A 17,141-nucleotide genomic window follows, 5' to 3' on the forward strand; every position below is an offset into this window, starting at 1 on the left:
TCTGCTTCCTGCCCTGCCAGCGAAGGGTTGGAGGGTAGAATGGGAGGATCAGTCCTTGGGGTCAGGGGTGACTGGAAAAGTCAGGCCCTTTTCCCCTTTATTGGGGAGGTAAAGAAAACGGAGTGGTTTGGGCAAGAGAATAAGATGCCTGGGTGATGTGTTGTCTTTGGAAGTACTGTGGAATAATGGAAGGAGCTTTGGGCTTGGGAAGAGGCTTTGGGTTGAAGGGTCATCTCTGCTGCTTACTGGCCGTGTGACCTTAGACTGGTTGCTTAACCTGAATCTGTTTCCTCATCTGTAAAATGGAGCAAAAATGTATAATCTGCCTTTTTTCCAGGGCCATGATAAGGATTCAGTAAATGAAAGTTCTTTATAGAAAAACAGACAAACAAACACAATTTAAATGTAAGATACCATTTTGTAATTGTTATTTTTCACCTGGGCGGGATTGTTCAGAGCTCTCCAAGGAGAGGGTGAAGGAAGAGAAGCGGTCTGGCTGTTCATCCAACAGCTCTTTATTGGGCGAGGAGCCCTGGGTTCTTGTGAGGAGGCCCCTGCAGTAGGTTTTGGGCACGGGAAGCCCTTGCACACGGCTCTCAAAGAAGTATGGGGTGCAGTGGAATTTGTAGGAGTGCAGGTTAGGAGACGTGGCTTTGAATCCCGGCTCTGACATCGAGCAGCTGTGGGACATTTGGCAAGTCACTGCCTCTTTCTCGCATTCAGTTTTTATCTTCTGTGAAATGTGGAGTTGAATCTTCCAAGTCACTCTCATCCCTAAAAGCTAGCCTAGTTCAGAAAATACTGGAAGCTACCAGGCTTGGTGTGTGCATGTGTGTGTATACGTACGTGGTGGGGGTGCTTATTCCAGTCTTGGGGGATCTTTCTCTCTGTGCAAGACCCCCATTCTGGGTGTCTGCTCTTTGTGGCTTTGCTTTCTTCCCCCCGAGATTCTCTCCTCTGTCCCTTTTTTAATCTCCCCTTACTAGATTTCTGTTGTCTATTCCCTCCTCTGGATCCCTGCCTCCCCCATTCTTATGGCCTCTTTTCTCCTTTCTTTTCTGTGTGGATATTTCTTTCCCTTCTTTTTGACTTTTCTGGCTCTTTCCTCCCCACCCCAGCATGCATGCCTGCAGGCATGTGTGTACACACACACACACACACACACACACGCGCGCGCGCGCGCGCGCACCCTCTCTGGGTTTTCTCCCTGGTCCCAGGCCTGTAACTTGTTGCCTGTAGGGGTCTGGCTGCCGTCCAGGGATTTGTCAGCTCTCCATTCCCCTCGCCCCACCTCCTGGCTTACCCCTCACCAGCCACATTCGGGTTGGCTGCTGGTGGTTGCCTGGTTGTTAAGTGGGTTGTGTGTGAGGGGACTTGGTATTCCCCTCACATCCTGCCAGCCTGGCTTGGGGACTCGGCCTTGGCATGGGGTGTTGCTGCCTGGGAAGCTGAGCTGGAGCCAGCAGGTGTGAGCAGTGCCTGCTAATTCCTGAGGCTGAATCTCACTGGGGGCAAGACGGTCCTACCAGCTGTCCACTGCTTTCTTTTCCTGAGGGTTAAGGGTTGTTACCTAACCATACTTACTTTCTTTCCCTGCTCTCTTTCTCCCCTCTGCTTTATTTCCCCTGGAGTAATACTGGTTTCCCAGATCCAAGATTTGGGGCCTCCAGGGTAGGCATAACATATTTTGAAGTCTTACTTTTTTTTTTTCCTAAAAGTTATTTGAATTTGCATTTGCTCTTTTACAACTGTTTCTTTTATTATAAGCATTTTTAACGTTACTTACTGTGGGATGAAATAGACTCCCAGAAGTTCCACGTCATGGCTCCAGATATCATCTGGCATGTGGCCATGCACTTGTTGGGGTTACACATCCCAGATGTGGAGCAGAACCTTGACTGGGCAGGCAGGTGGGAATGAGACACCTTCCATGTCCGAGAAGGAGAAGACACGCTCTTCTCTCTTATTCCCATCACCTTCATTAGCTGTACCTCCTAATCCGTACTTGATTGTGTTTCTTCCTGAGGTCAGTACCAAGGAGAGCAGCCAAGTTGGGGAGGCTCCCTCTTGCAGAGAATAACTTCTTCAGAGGCTGTCGCGTGACCACTAAGCTCCTGTCCAAGTTTAGGGTTGAGTGGTTCCAAGAGTGTTCTCTAATTGTCTCCTGCTTGTATCCTCCAGAAACATTCTTTCATACTGTCTGTAGGACTTGGCACCTCACAGTCACTCTGTCAAGATTTCTTGCTTGATCACTGCTTGCTCCTCATTTTCTTCATGCCTCTTCCCACCCATCCCACAGGGCAACGTTAGACCCAGCAGATGGGAGAGAAATTTATCCCCTTCTCTGCCTCATGGAGAAACCTGGACCCAAGGAAGCCAGAGTTTAACCAAGTCACAAAGTTAGTGGCCAAGACAGGCTGGAGGCCGTGCCTCCTGGTGTTCAAGGGTGTCCTTTCTACCCCACTGTGAGGAGGCAGGCCATGGTTTGCTGTGGATGTAGGAATGCTGACTGTGGCTAGTGAGGATCCGTGGGAGCCTAGGGGAGAGATGACGGAGCTTGGATGTTTTTGCGTCTCCATCTTCTGTCCTGGGTTCTGGCCCCTGGTTCATCCGTCAGGGTAGAAAGCAGCCTGCCTTGATGCTTTGGTGATACTTGCCCCTGTATTGAGTCAGGAAACTCCATTCGGCTCATTTGAACAACTGCATTTTGCAGCTTGAGAAACCAAGGGCCCCCACCAAAGGTCACAGAACTGGCTGGTGGCAGAGCCAGATGTGGAAGCTAACCTTCTGGCTGGCTGTCAAGCCGTCCTCCAGGGAGGGGTTGGTCCTTAGGCTGTGGCCTCCCTCCCCTTCCTAGGCTGCCAGGGTTGTATGCCGTCAGTCTCTTGGATGATCGTTACTGCCCAGAAGATCCAGCAACTCCGTTCCTACAGTAGCCCCTCCAGAATAGCAACCAGGCACCCATAGCAATGCAAACTAAAATGCCCATGTGTGTGTGCCTCCCTGAGCGGGGGTTGGAGGGTATGTGCAGACCTCTGCAATATTCTCCACACTGTGTAGAAGAAAGCCAAGAAAGGTGAGGAGGAACAAGATGTAGCAGATTGGTGAAGCAGCAAGTGGGTAAATGGTCAAAGGGAGGCTGGCTCTTGCCTTCTGAATAGGGCCCTTGATCAGTGGCTGGTTCCCACAGGCCAGGGATGAGGGGAGGAGCAGTGAGGGCCTTTGCACTGCCAGGTCACTTACCGTGGTTCATGGCGGTTTTCTTCATCCCCCTTGATTTCAGCAAAGCAGCTCCTCTCCCTGCTCACTGCCTCTGTCTCCTTCTCTCCCATCCCCCTCGAGCCTCAATCACTGCCTAGGGAAGGAAGATAGAGAGGGAAGTAGCCAGTAGATCAATTAATTGTACTTAATCTATCAACCCAGATCCTTTTAAGTCGCTGAGTTGGGTGCTTTTACTCCCCTTCTTGAACCCATGACTTTTATTGCCTGCACTGCACTATTAGTGCACGTGTGCACGCGCACACACACACAAACACGCACACACTTGTACACTCTGAGAGACAGAAATCAGAGGAGGGAGGGGGCAGATCTGAGAGAACACAGTCAGGAATTGTCCCCTGGAAGGATTCCTGGAGCTCATTTGACAGAGTCCAGAGAGCCAGACATGCAGAGTCTCACCCCAGCAGCAGGAGCACAGCATAATTCAATCCATAATTCAGTCCATTCACTCACCCATTCAATCAAGTTATTTATAGAGTGCCTACTGTTTGCCAGCTACTCTTGTAACTCTCGGCAAATAGCTTTGAACCAAACAAAGTCCTCGCCTTCATGGAGCAAACGTTTGTGATGTGGGAGTCAGTGGGCAAGTGAATCAAGTGGACAAGTTGGTCAGATGTCAGCAAGTGCTATGGAGGGAGAGAGCAGAGGAAAGGGGTTGGGATTCCTGGAGGAGGGTGCCCAAGGTTCTGGGGTCTCTGCCAGAAGTGTGCTTCTCCCTGTGCACCCCTCTGCGACTGTGTGTATTTGTGTGTGTGTGGGGGAGGGGGTGAGGGAGAGAAGACAATCTGCCCAGTTGGGAACCAGGAATCCTGTGTCGGAGACAGATTGGCGATTAGTGTCTCTGGAGCGAGGGCCACGGGCTGCGGGCTGGGCTGGCCCTGGGGGTCTACACTGAAGGAACAAAGGCCCGAGAACCGCTGAGCCCTCCCAGCCCCACTCAGCCATGGTGGTTGGTGAAGTGTGGTCCTAGGCCCAGCCCGTGGGGAACCTGAGGCTGCCACAGCGTGACTTTCCCGTGGACTGGGCTCTGGCGGAGTGGGCGGCCCCTGGGCTTTGAGTGAGCCCGAGTCCTGTCACTCCTCCCTCTGCTTTGGGAAAGTCACAGGAAGAGGCGGGAGCCAGGCTGGCGGGAGGAGGGAGCTGGGTGAGGGGGGGTTCTCCCTGCCACTGGCTGTCTTGCAGAGTGTGAGCGGCCATGGTGCTGGGCAAGCGCAGGGGGCAGCGAGAAGGCCCTCGGCGAGGCCCCTGCCCCAGCGGCTGTTTGTTGCTCTTGGATGGACAGTAAGTGGTCGCACTTGGGCACAGAAGAACAAAGTGGGACAAGGAGAATGCCAAGGGGACGGTTGTAAACATTCCGCTTTGAGCCGTCTCTCCTGGGGGAAAGGGCACTTCAGATGCAGTTGCTCTCAAACAAACCTGCTGCCTGTCAGATGGCTTCACCACGGAGCCTCTGAGGGATGGGGCAAGCCCAAACCATGATAGCTGTTGTCAGTAGAGATGCCTGTGGCATCCCCAAAAGGTTTTCAGGGTAAGAACGTTTCCAGCCTCCAGATGGCACGGGCTCCTCTTCAGGGATCTCCTGATATGTGTCATTACCCCTGCTGGGTCTCCTCCCCACCACCAGCTTAGCTCTGCATTGACCCTCTGGACTCTCCCTATTTTAAAATGCCCCCACCGCCTTGGGGAGGAGCCGTTGTGCTCATCCTGCACTGCTTGAGTCCCACTGTTTTCCAGCCCTGGCCTGGAGGCTGCAGTGGCTGCAGGGGTGACTAAGGTAGCCAAGGACTCAGTCAGAGGGGAAAGCCCGGGCATGGGTTGAGGAGGAGGCAGGCAATGGCCCGGAAATGCCTGGCATTGCCCCTCCCAGAGTCACAAACTCCTCTCCTGTGCGACATACTTCTTGAATTGCAAACTGCATGTTTATATTTAAAATGAGGCTCTGTTATTTTGATTGTCCATTGACGAGTGTTGCTCTTAGAATTGAGCTGAATGGTTAAATTAGTCCATCTGTTCTGGGGCCGGTGCACAGCTGTGTGAAGCTGAGGGCTGTAGCTGGTGGTGAGGTGTGAAAACAGTTTGGAGACAAAGGTACTTCCCTCAGGTGGCTGTCAGGCGTGGCAGGAAAAAGTTCCTCCGGAGACACACGTCCTGTGGTCAACCATGACCAGTGGGTGCTGGATGGACGAGATGCCTTCTCTGAGTCCATTCAGATGTGTGGCCATGGCCCTGGAGTTACAGTGGTGGGGACTGGCTGCCTTTTGCCACCTGTCAGGCAGGCCTGGCTGTGTGCAGTGAGGTCCCAGGGAGGCTGCAAGAGCAGGTCAGGTTTCTGCGAGGGCTGGTGTTAGGGCACTCGTGGAGGATGTACAGCTAAGGGTGCACGGAGGAGGAAGAGCTGGTGCAGGACGCTGGTCTAACACAGTGGTTCTCAAACTCGAACATGTATCACAGTCACCCGGCAGACTAGTTGAAATAGCTTTGCTCAGCCCTACCACCAGAGTTTCTGATTCACTGGGTCCGGGTGGGGCTGAGAATTTGCATTTCTAACAGGTTCCTGGATGGTGCTGATGCTGCTGGTTTTGAGAACCACTGGCCCATCAGGAAGGACCCCGAGATCAGATGAGGTCGTGCCTGAGTGCTTTGTGAACTGGAAATGTCCCCAGACACATGCTTCTTCTTAGGAGAATTGCAAGAGTGTGATACCCCGGAAGCGAAGGGAGGTGCATCCGCTTTCTCTTTTTGACTTTCATCAATATCTGGTCAGATTTTGTAACTTCTTCAACATCACAGAATGTTTTTCTCTTATTTGGGCCAGATGGTATATAGCGGATGGCATATGGTGCTCATCAGAGCTTAAAAAACAAAAATCCCGTTTGGGTCCCACCCCTGCAGAGATTCTGATGTAGTGATCTGGGGAGGGTCAGGGAATCATTATTTTTTTTAAAAAAAAACTTCCCCAGGTGATTCTAATGAGCAGCCAGGGTCAGGAACTGCTCAGTGGCCTGTACTATGAATAGTTCCTGTTTCTTTTTATAATAGGCTGTCTGCCCCCTAAGCTTCTGGGCACTTGGCTTTGTTTGGATCCCTCCTGCCTGCTCGTCACTGTCCTTAGCGATCAGCCCAGATCCTGTTGGTTATTCTCCTTCCTCCAGTTTCCTGAAAGCCCACCTCTGTTTAGGGCCTCACTCCCTTGCTCTGGGAAGTCCAAGTTAACCTGGTTTATTTCTTAGGCCCCCGGAAGAAGATTTTTCTCTCTTGATCCTTTTGTGAGGACTTCAGGAAACAAATGGTTCCCAATGACTTATGTCTTTCAGTGACCCAGACAGTAGAAAATTGTGCAAGAAGATGAAAGTTGATCTGAGCCCAAAGGATAAGAAGGTTGACTTACTCCATTACCAGTAAGTATACATGGGTATTTCCACTTTCAAGTAAGTGCTGAAAGCTTCCATTGGCATTCCCAATGGACAGGGAGTTTTAGGTTAATTTTAGTTCAGAAGGATTTTTTTGGTTTGTTTTTACAAATATTAAAAAATAAATAAATCCTGAACTGTGTTCAATAGCTAAATCTTATTAACATGCTGCAGGAAACCAAAGGTATGTACCTTCACCACCATTCTCAACGTTAACACCTTTTTCTTCTCATTTGACAGGGATGGCGCATTTCATACTGAATATAACCGAGCTGTGACATTTAAGGTAAATTTTCCTCCCTCATTCTCAGCAGAGGCGGAGCCTGAATAGACACCAAAAGTCTGGCAGGTTCTCTTGGAGAAAAGGAAGGGCAGATTGCACAAATAACTCTTCCAAATGACCTGAGGGATTCTTATCTCTTGAGCCTATGTCTGGGGAATATCTGGAAAAAAAATTGTAACTGTAACACAGTGGAGATGGTCCAGCCTTGTAGATAAGTTTGTGGATTTATCAGCACTTGTCCAGTGTGGCATGAGATGCTACGCCTCTTCTTTTGCTGTGGCTTCAAAGCCCTCTGCTCATCCCTGGGGTAGTGTCCTGGCACCCCATGATGTCCTGTGGTCCCCACAGGCCTGGAGGGGATTTTACGTTCCCAGGTTAGCACGAAGCACAGGACATGGGCAGGGTGGCACTTTGGGACCAAGGCAGTTTGTTCCAGATGAAATGTGGTTGTCACTGCGATGTTCCCTGTCACAAATTCAGTTTCAAAGTAGATGGAAAAGCACAAATGAAAAGTAAATATGGATGCTGTAACCTTCCAGTGCCAGCCTGTAATCACAGAGCTGCTGCCCTCCAACAGTCCTCCTTCAACACAGACATTCTCTTCTCCTTTGGGTCCAGGAGACATTCCCCTGCCTTGGCTGGGGCCCTTACTTCTGGTCCCAACATGTGCTGAACTCACTTTCTCTAACTCTCCTGTTTCTTAGACTGGGTCGGACCCCGTATGCCTGTCGCTTTGTTTCTCTTTCTCCATCTGCTTCTCCTCCCATTCTGTTTTGTCTTGTCCATCTATCTACGCAGCTGTTGGTGCCCACCTATCTTTCTGTCTGTCCATCTCCCTCTGTCTCTCTTGTCCAGGCCATTTCTTGTTTATCCACTAACATTAGTTCTTTTTTAAGTTGCTACAGCTTTTCCCTTATACAGAGACTCAGCCTGATTACTCATCATCTTAACACCCACTTAGACACTTACGAGAAAATTATGCCAACTGGAGTTCTCCAACCCTTTTCATTCTGTGTTAAGACGTCACTTGAAGTCTTTGGAGAGAATATATGCACCTTAGGAACAAGATTCAGTTGGGTGGAATGGGAGAAGCACTTATGCAGTGGTGGAAATAGGGGGCCTGGGTGTTTTTGGAGGCAATGTTCAGTTTATATTAAGCCAGGCCCTCCTGGGAGTCTGTCCTGGGATCCTGGAGCAGCGAGTAGCAGCTGTTCAGGACGGTAGCACAGGGAGGCACTTCTCTTCCCAGGTGGTCTGAGCTTGCCGCTGAGCGCATGGGGAGGGAGGCAGAGCCCTGACCTTTGTCCCACTCCTTACAGAGACCAGGTGTATGCCAGCTACTTTCTCTCATCCTCCTGTGATTTCTGCATCAACAAGCTGGAAAAGTGGGCTGAGCCTTGTACAGAGTCAAATTCTCAGGTTCAGTAGTGAGGGCACATGGCAGAGAGAGGCCATCCTCAGTCCCAGGATCCCCAAAGCTCGCAGGGCCACCAGGGCCTAGGGCAGAGTCCCTGGAGTTCTCTAGGGCAGGGGAAAGTGGCGTAGCATTCCCCATGGGCCCCATGAGGGCTTCTGCCTTTTCAGCTGGAGCAGCTGAGGTTAAACCTTCTTGGTCACTGACGAGCTTTCCTTTCAGGGTTTCCCTGGGGACCCTATCTCCAGAGACGAGGAGGAACCCCTGGCAGGGTTCCGAGCTGGCTGTTGTGTTGCTTTGGCTGCTGTCGTCCTGCACGGTTGGGCAGGGTCCTGGGCACAGGGACTGTGATGTGGCTCCTGAAGAGCACAGAGGCCAGATAAAAGAGAGCTTATTGCATCTCCCTACCCCCCAAGACATTGGCAAAGAGCAGGAATAGAAAGAGAGGAACTTTCTACTTAAGCAGCCTTTTGCCTGTCAGCAGTCTTACCTGCCAAAGTCCTCATGTAAGGGGTGAGGACCAGAGGCGCCCGGAAGCCTACATTTAGCTGACCCTTGGATGACCTTCTCCCAAGTCCCTGTAACTGTGTATGTGGCTTCCCAGCCATGAAGACCCCTGAATACTGGGATGCAGTGTCAGGCCATTTCCCTGGGATTCAGATCACCCCAAATAGGACGGCTGAGTAGCTGCAGCGCTACTCCCTGCAGGCTTTTCCATCCACAGTCTTGTTTACTTAGATTGAGTCAGAGAGAATGGATGCATTGGATTATTGTCTTCAGCTAAGTAAGAATAATCCCCACCTGAAAAGGAAATGGTTGTTCGCATGAGTGTTTCAACTGTTAAGTTAAAAGAGGCCATTTATTTCCTTTTCCATTCACATCCATCTTTGTTTTTGAAGCCAAGGCAGGGCTGTAGCATAGCTGGTACAGTGTTGGGACAGGAGCCTCCCTACCCCCTCAAGCAGGCATTCTTAACCTATTTTGGGCCCCTGGTCCTAGTGAGAATCTATGGAAAGCATGGACCTTCTCCCTAGAATCAGTGCATATGCACACATTGAAGTAAATGTTTTCTTGGGAATCGGGCTTCACAGACTCCTGAATTCCACCGTGCACCCTGCACCAGGATTTTCTGGAGCAGCAGGCAGTTGGGCACCTATAAGCATCGTTTTCACATGGCCTAGGGGGACAGGTGCCTCTGCAGCTGTGGATGAGTATGGGTTTAGGGAAGGCCCTGCTAGTTCCATTTTGGCTCATTTTACCATGCTGGAGCTTTGACTTGGGGCTGAGAAAGGGCAGGCCTGCCTTCTGCCTTGGCAGGAATGGCCTTTTTCTCTTGCCAAGAGGCGTTGCCTTTGCATAGACAGGGAGCATTACCTGAATGAAATCCTATGAAGTCTTGGCTGCCTCCCATTCTCCCACACTAGCTGTTTCCAAATGGGAGGTTCCAGAAGGAAGTGTCTCATTGAGTTCCTCTCTGTGTGTGCCCAGCGGGTGGGCTGTGTAACCTTGTTAAAAGGGTGTTCCCTTTCTCACCGCAGACCTCCCTCCCTCTGTCCCCCAACACACATGGGGGCACGCCCAGCTTTGTCTTCTGTCACTGGCACTTGATCAAGGTTAACGGAAGTAACAGAATCGTGCTTGATCAAAATTGGAGGACCCCCAGGACTCCACCTGCAGATCTGGAGGCCAGCAACTCCCCTACAGCTTTGGAGGGATGGCGGCTCGGCGGGTTTCTGGTACCCATTCTGGTTCTCGCAGACTTTGTGTGCCGCTCCCCAGAGTGACCACCTAAGAGGAAAGGGACTGCCACTTCTGGCTGGACCGGCGAGGTCTGTGGGCGGGGAGGGGAGGTACAGTGCTCTCTCTTCCCTGCCCCATTTGTGTCTTCTCCAGGAGGAGTGGAGAATTTGAGTCACAGCAATGGCTCGATATAGCAGTGGCTACCTGAGCCCTGGATCCTCAAGGTCTTTGTCAGTTCTGCATCCCTGCAGTCTTGAAGGGGGCCTTCAGGGAGAAAAGCACAGCCACAAGCATGTAGTGTCGAGGCATGGTCTGCGCTGGGGCCTCCCCGGCCTGAGTCCCACGGAGTCACACTGGCAGAGGAGAATCAGTGTCGAGTGCACTCCAAAACCAGTTTAAATCACAGAATACCAAGAGATTATAAGTAGCTATGACTGTCTGCTTGTGGGATGGACAGAGTTTTTAGTGGCCATGTGAACGTGGAAGTTTCTGATTTGAAACCGGGGGCCTTTATTCCAATTGATGAGAGAGGCTTCCAAAGGGGTCGAGTTTTAGTAGAAGCAGAGGCAGGTCTGTGGTTTGGATGAGCCTATCAGTCCTCCCAACTTTCCTCCTTGTGGCCATGGAGACACATGGCTGACCAGAGCGAGCAGGTGTCATGTGATTGGCGTGTCATGTGATGGGCATGGCTGCTGGGGAATGTGGGGGTGCCTCTCGGGACCCTCAGCAGTGATGTCAGTGAGTGATGGAAATGGCAACCCCCTCATCCCCCCACGCACCTGGGTCTCCAAGCAGGCAAACAGGGCAGGGACTTGATTTTCCCGCCTCCTCTTTTCCTGCCTACAATGCGTTCTCTCTTCTTTTCTCTTTTCCTCAGTCCATAGTGGCCTTTTTGAAGGATCCCAAAGGGCCCCCACTGTGGGAGGAAGATCCTGGAGCCAAAGATGTCATCCACGTTGACAGTGAAAAGGTAATTTATTCCTAGCAGTTCTGAGGATTGCTGGAAGCTCCCCCCGTGCCAGGGTCTCTCAAGGAGAGAAACCCAAGAAGCTGAGAGATGGGAGAGTTCTGGGACCACTTGGACCTGCCTCTGCTTGACCGAGGCCAGGGCCCTAAGATTTTATTCCCTTCCTGTCTCCCTTCTGCATCCAGCTGCCCAAAAAACTCTCTTCATTCTCCACCTCCTCATTTTTATGTGTTTCTACAGATTTAGGTTTTCCTTCCAAGAATATAGATTTAAACATCCTCCAGATATTGTTGGCATTGGCTTTGCAGTTTGTTTTTTCTTTTAAGTGAGAGAATAATGAGAGAGATTTGGATTGGACTTCCGAAGACTTGGGTCAGGCCTCTACTACTCTACAACTCACTGTGTAACTTTGAAAAAATTATTTAGTCTCTTAAGCTTCAACTTCCAGATTGGGCGGGGGCGGGTGGTGGGGTGGGGTGGGGTGGGAGATGGTTCTACATTATTACAGTCGTCACGAGTTCTTCCCATATTTAACAAAATCAACCTGGACCCCTCCTTCTGCAGGCTGCCCCCTGGCCTGCACGTGCTTTTGGTTGAATCGGGCTCACTGTGTGTGTGCCGTATTTGTTTACTTTTTCTCCACATAAGGGAAGGGCAAGAACTTCTTTGACATTTCAGAAGTTTGTGAGGCAAGCAGTAGTACTTTGTGTTGGTTGGAGGGGAAATGCTTGTTCTTATCCACTTCCTCTCCCTTTTCATTTAAATTTAGTATCTCCTAATGCTTGTTTGACCCAAAGAAAATTCTGTCTTTCATAGTCTCTGGAGGAGGGATCGTGTGTGATCATGCTGGGCCAACCAAGCGGGGCTCATGGTGATTCATATTGTAAGGGGCTGGGCATCTGGAGAGAAAGCTCCAGAATCATGAGCTAGAAGATAAAGTCTTTTAAAAAAGCGTGGTGGGGCCGCAGGGAAAGGGGCACATGCCCATAGCTGTGAAAAAACAAAAGCTTATTTATGGTTGCTTATTTATGGCAATACATGCTTTTAGTCTCTCTGAAGTCTGCCACCTTCCTTGCCCCAACCATTCATGTCCTGAAATTCATACAGTTGTTCTTCTGTAACTGTAGGAATATTAAGCAAAATGTTTTTTTCACACCCGTAGATAATCCTCTTGTTGACACACTTTGTGATATTTTCTCTCAAGTATAAGCTGCTTTCCCTGTTCACAGACTCCCTACATAAAATAACTAAAAGTTCCAAATTCCAGTTTGAATTCCTGATTTGTGTTTGTATAGAATTCCACACTTCTTAAAGGTAATTAAGCGTCTTTGAATGCAGTATTTGTTACTACTTAGGGTACAAAACCAAGTTGCTACAGGCTCAGAAAAACTTTTTTTCTCAGACCTTAAGTCAGGTTTTATTTCCGGGGATCGTAGAAAATCATTTGAGAAGTATTCCTACTCCTAGTCAGAGTGAAAGAATTCGATTACTAATTCTGTTTTATAATGAGCGCCCTAATCTTCTAGTTATGTAAACAAGAATAAATGTTTTCAGAATTTGTTATGAAATGTTTTAAATTTCCAGCAAATATTTGTAATCTGTTTTTTATTTAACTGAAAATTTATAAGTAATATATCTTCATCATTGAAAAATTAGAAAATACAGCTCAAGCATAAAAGAAAAAATAAAAGTCCTTCTGCACCTTCCCATTGAGAGATAGCCACTGCTGATTTTTTGTAGCCTTCCAGGCTTTCAGTGTAATGCATACATAAATGTTTTTACTGACAACAATGTCATTACATTTTATATGCTGTTTTGTAACTTGCTTCTCCCAATTTAATGTAACATGCACAACTTATTGTGACATTAAATATTCCTCTCCATCATTTCTCATGATGCGATCCTATTCCGTTGTGCAGGGCATCCCATCATTCATTTACTTAATGCCTCGTTGCTGCCAGAAAGCTGCATTTTGAAATTTTCTCTTATTTCCCTTATTTTTGAAAAGAGGGAAACCTCTAATTTTCTTCTCTGGAAACTGGTCAGTGGAGCTTATTTTAATCAGAATACATCACATCATTGGCTTCACTGCAGTCCTTGATAGATTCGCTTTTTCACACACATCAGTGGCTCTCATTGGAAGAAAAGTCTCCTGCCTTCCTTGACATTTAAGTCTGTACATTAGCACTGTCTTTGTGACCATTTGTCTTGGCACATTCTTTGTATTTATTTAACATATAATTGCCTAATATAAGGCTCCAGGCGCTGTTCTAAGCGTTTTTCAGATACCTGTGACTCTGTGTAGCTTGAATCCTCCTGGCGGGGGAAGCCTGCCTCCTTCTGTGTCCACAGTGGACCCCCGGTGACACTGATGGGGTAGGACTGGAGCAGCTGGCAGAGGTTGGCCAGGTGTGGGTTAACATCGCACTCTCGTGATGGGCAGGGCCCCCGGGAGCCCAGTTCCTGCCCAGCCACCCTGGGCAGATTTAGAACAACCACCGTCACCCCAACAAAATCGCCCCTAGGTCCCATGAAGGACAGCCTCATGGGACAAACATACCACCCTGCTGTCTAAATTGTTCAGGTGGAGCTGAAAGTAAAGCTGGCAGCCTGCTCCTGACCCCCTCACCCTCCCTGGTGGCCTTCAGAGAGACGTTGCCCCACCCCAGGGCCTCTGTTTCCCCATCCATGGTCTGGTCTGCTGGGGTGGTCTAGAGTACGTGTTCTCAGAGCCCCTTCCAGCTCCTGACACACCACGGCCCTGGCTGCATCCCCCAGCCCCCAGACTGGGCCTGGGTGACCTCCAAAGGCTGCCCGTCGCTCCGCCCACTGCTGCGGGTGCCGGGCAGGGGCGGCCCCATCCCACCAGTGTGTGTTTGCAACCTGCCTGTCTCCTCTTTTTCTGCCTTAGGACTTTAGACGGCTCCTGAAGAAGGAAGAGAAGCCCCTCCTGATGATGTTTTATGCTCCCTGTGAGTGAACTTGATCTTTTGGGACAGCCTTAATTGTGCTCCCCCCAGCCGGGTCCCTCTCTGTGGGGTTGTGACGCAGGTCTGTGGTTTGTTCACCCTGAAGGCGTCTCCCCAGCCTGGGCTGGATTGCCGGGTGTCACCCATCCCTGGCTGCCTCCCCAGACACTGTGCTGGCCCCAGGGTTGTGCCCGCTTCCTGTAAGGTCCGGCTCTGCCCCAGAACAGTCTGCACTTTAACCCTGGGGCATTCTCTTTATTATTGCTCATTAATTTATATCATCCCTTTTTGATTCTCCTCAGGGATTTTATTAACGGCCCACATTAATTAGGGTTCTCCAGAGAAACAGAACCAACAGGATATGTGTGTGTATGTGTGTGTGTTGTGTGTTTTATTATACATTATATTTGTAAGGAACTGGCTCACATGGTTGTGGGGACTGGCAGCTCCACATTCCATAGGGCAGGCTGCAGATTGGAAATTCCAGTGAGTTGATGCTGAAGTCTTGAGTCCGAATTCGTTAGGGGAAGCTGGAAGGCTAGAAATTGCAGTACGAATTGATGTTGGTCTTGAGGCAGACGTTCTGATCCCTGGCATCCTCAGTTCTTACTGTGAAGACCTCCAGCTGATTGGATGAGGCCCACTGCCTTGCAGAGGGTAGACTCCTTTACTTTCAGTCAAGTGTTGAAGACACTAATCCCATCGATGCAATCCCTCCACAATAACACCCAGGCCAGGGTTTGACCAACAGCTGCACACCATAACCTAGCCAAGTTGACACATAAAATTAGCCATCACACTGCCCGAGCTGTGAACTGCTCCAGGACTGTCCTGCCTACACAGCTCCTTGAGGGCTGTGGCCTCCTCGTGTTTAATCTTTGAACCTTTGCGACATACTCTTTAAATGAAAATGTAAAACAGTGTCTAACGGTACACGGTACACATCACAAGGCAGGATCGTGTTATAACTCTAAGGGTGTCAGCGTAATAACCTAGTTAATCATTTTAAAAGTATGGTTGGTTCCCTAGCAGTTGGCACCTGAATATGTGTGATCCGCCCCCACCAGCTCACTCTCCTCGTGGCAGCAGACAGAGACGTGAGCATAATCATTGCCCTTATATAATAGGAGGCCGGGGTAGGAGAAGTCAGGCACCTTGTGCATGTCACAGAGCATGTTAGCGGTTGCAGAGGAGAAAGTTGAGTTGTTAAATTAAAACTTTGGGTGGAAGAGTTGGATCAGATGACCTCCTAAGAGATAACCCCAGGACTCTTTTTAATGCAACAAATTTACACTCTCATTATACTAATCCTTAGAATCAGGCCTTCATGGCTTCCTAATTCAACTGATTGCTGGGATAAACAGCAATTCCCTTACTGGGAAGCCTGATCACATTTGGGGTGAATGAACCCAAAGGCAGTGGGGGCCTTTAATTGTGACAGGGAATCTGGGTCCCCGGGAGGTATCGTTTATTCAGTGAATGTTTGTTGAGTCAATTAATGAGAAAATAAAAGGGCCGACTGCTCTGGCTTTTGGAGTTTGAGGGTGATCATTGGTCTTACTTCTTCCTTTGCCTCGCATTTGAGCCAGTTGAAAGATAAACTCACATAGGGCAAGCTGGGTGGCTGTCAGGCTCTTACCTTAGAATCCAGCCACTTCTACTTGGAAAGAGTGGGCAAAAAGTTGATGAAGGGCTACAAGCATCCCCCTTTCATTCTCTCCTGGGGATTGGAGTGGCATCCTGTCCCCCTGACTGCCAGTAGCATCCCGCTCCTTCCTCCACCACTGACCTGGAGGCAAGCTCTCAGCCTTGCGTTGAACTAAGAGCTCTCTGCAGCGCTGAGCTTCCCCTGCCGAGTGCCAGGCTCTGCCTGCCCACCAGGTGTGGTCTCTGGGCCTCAGCCTGCAGGGCAGATACTGTGGCCACTTCACACATGGGGAAGCTTCAGGCACCCTCCCAGGGCTGCATAACCCACAGCGGTCAAGGGGGATGCAGGGCTGGGCCTCGTCCCTCTGCACCGTGTGGCCTCCTCCTTCCCATGCTGCGTGGCTCACACGATGACCAGGCACCCAGTGGAGGAGTTTGGTGCTAATGTCCCTGCATCTGTCATCTCTCCTGTGAGTCCCCATGGTGGGAACAATTTCCCCCTGACAGGCGTCATCTTCCTTCACGCTGCTTGTGGTATTCATGCCGGTGCGGCCAGGTACTGAGGCGCGTCTTGTCTTGTGAGGACAGGTGCCACGGGACCATGCTGTGGGTGACCTCCCTCCCTTCCTTACCAGAGTCTAAGCCTGGACTAGGCTTCCTATGCTGGGATGCGCACATGTGTCACCTGTCTGCCAGGCAGGAGTGTCGGGGAGGGCGCCACAGGGCAATTTTGGAGTTTCCTGTCCAAGTATTCTGCATCCGCATCTGTGCAGTAGACTTGGAGCAGGAGATCCAGGTGGTCCGGGAGGAGCTCCACTCGTGTGTATTACCCATTCACTGCCTGCCAAAGTGTCAGCTGAGTGTGGATCTGCACTTGCCAGTCCACAGCGCATGGCCCTGTCCCCTCTGTCATGCTGAGACCCAGCGCCTGACTGATGTGGTTTCTGTGGCCTTCAGATGTGCCATAAAACCTGTCCTGCAGCAGAGCTGCTGTCAGAAAGCATAACAGCTTGGCTAGTTAGAACTCCTTGTGTCTGAGGAGACCGTTCTCGTGTCTTACGGTGACATTAGTGCTGAAATGGGGCCTGCTCTGGTTTAAGGGAAGGGGTGGGTTAGAGCAGTGAAGTAGTAGTAGATGGTTTGGGGTTTGGCTGTCTTGGCCCTGAGTCCCCCAAGGCTGGGGGGCTTTGCCACCCCAGGCCCAGACACATGTGACCACAGTGGGCAATGAACCCAGGGAGTGTGGACTGAGATGCCGCAGAATCCTCAGGTGTCTGAGCTGGAAAGGCCTACAGCCGTCTCGTCCCGCCCCATCATTTACCAGAAGAGACCGAGCCCAGAGAGAGGAGGTGACTTGTCCAAGGCCATCTGGCAGGTCCAGTGAAGATTAGTCCTGGGGTGGGCTAAGCCCCTGGCTCCTTCCACGCAGCCA

The 17,141-nt window shown here is 50.2% G+C and overlaps 1 protein-coding gene across 2 annotated transcripts in view; it reads left to right on the forward strand.

The window, feature by feature from the left end:
- Positions 1–17,141, forward strand: part of PDIA5 (protein disulfide isomerase family A member 5) — a 103,628-nt gene that overhangs the window by 29,923 nt on the left and 56,564 nt on the right. For both annotated transcript variants that reach the window (XM_037836970.1, XM_037836965.1), the window contains exons 4-7: positions 6,594–6,677; positions 6,930–6,975; positions 11,004–11,096; positions 14,005–14,065. In XM_037836970.1, coding sequence (XP_037692898.1) covers positions 6,594–6,677; positions 6,930–6,975; positions 11,004–11,096; positions 14,005–14,065 — 284 coding nt within the window. The remainder of the gene's footprint in view (positions 1–6,593; positions 6,678–6,929; positions 6,976–11,003; positions 11,097–14,004; positions 14,066–17,141) is intronic.

The sequence above is a fragment of the Choloepus didactylus genome, chromosome 1, assembly GCF_015220235.1.
Source record: "Choloepus didactylus isolate mChoDid1 chromosome 1, mChoDid1.pri, whole genome shotgun sequence".
Classification (NCBI taxonomy): Eukaryota; Metazoa; Chordata; class Mammalia; order Pilosa; family Megalonychidae; genus Choloepus; species Choloepus didactylus.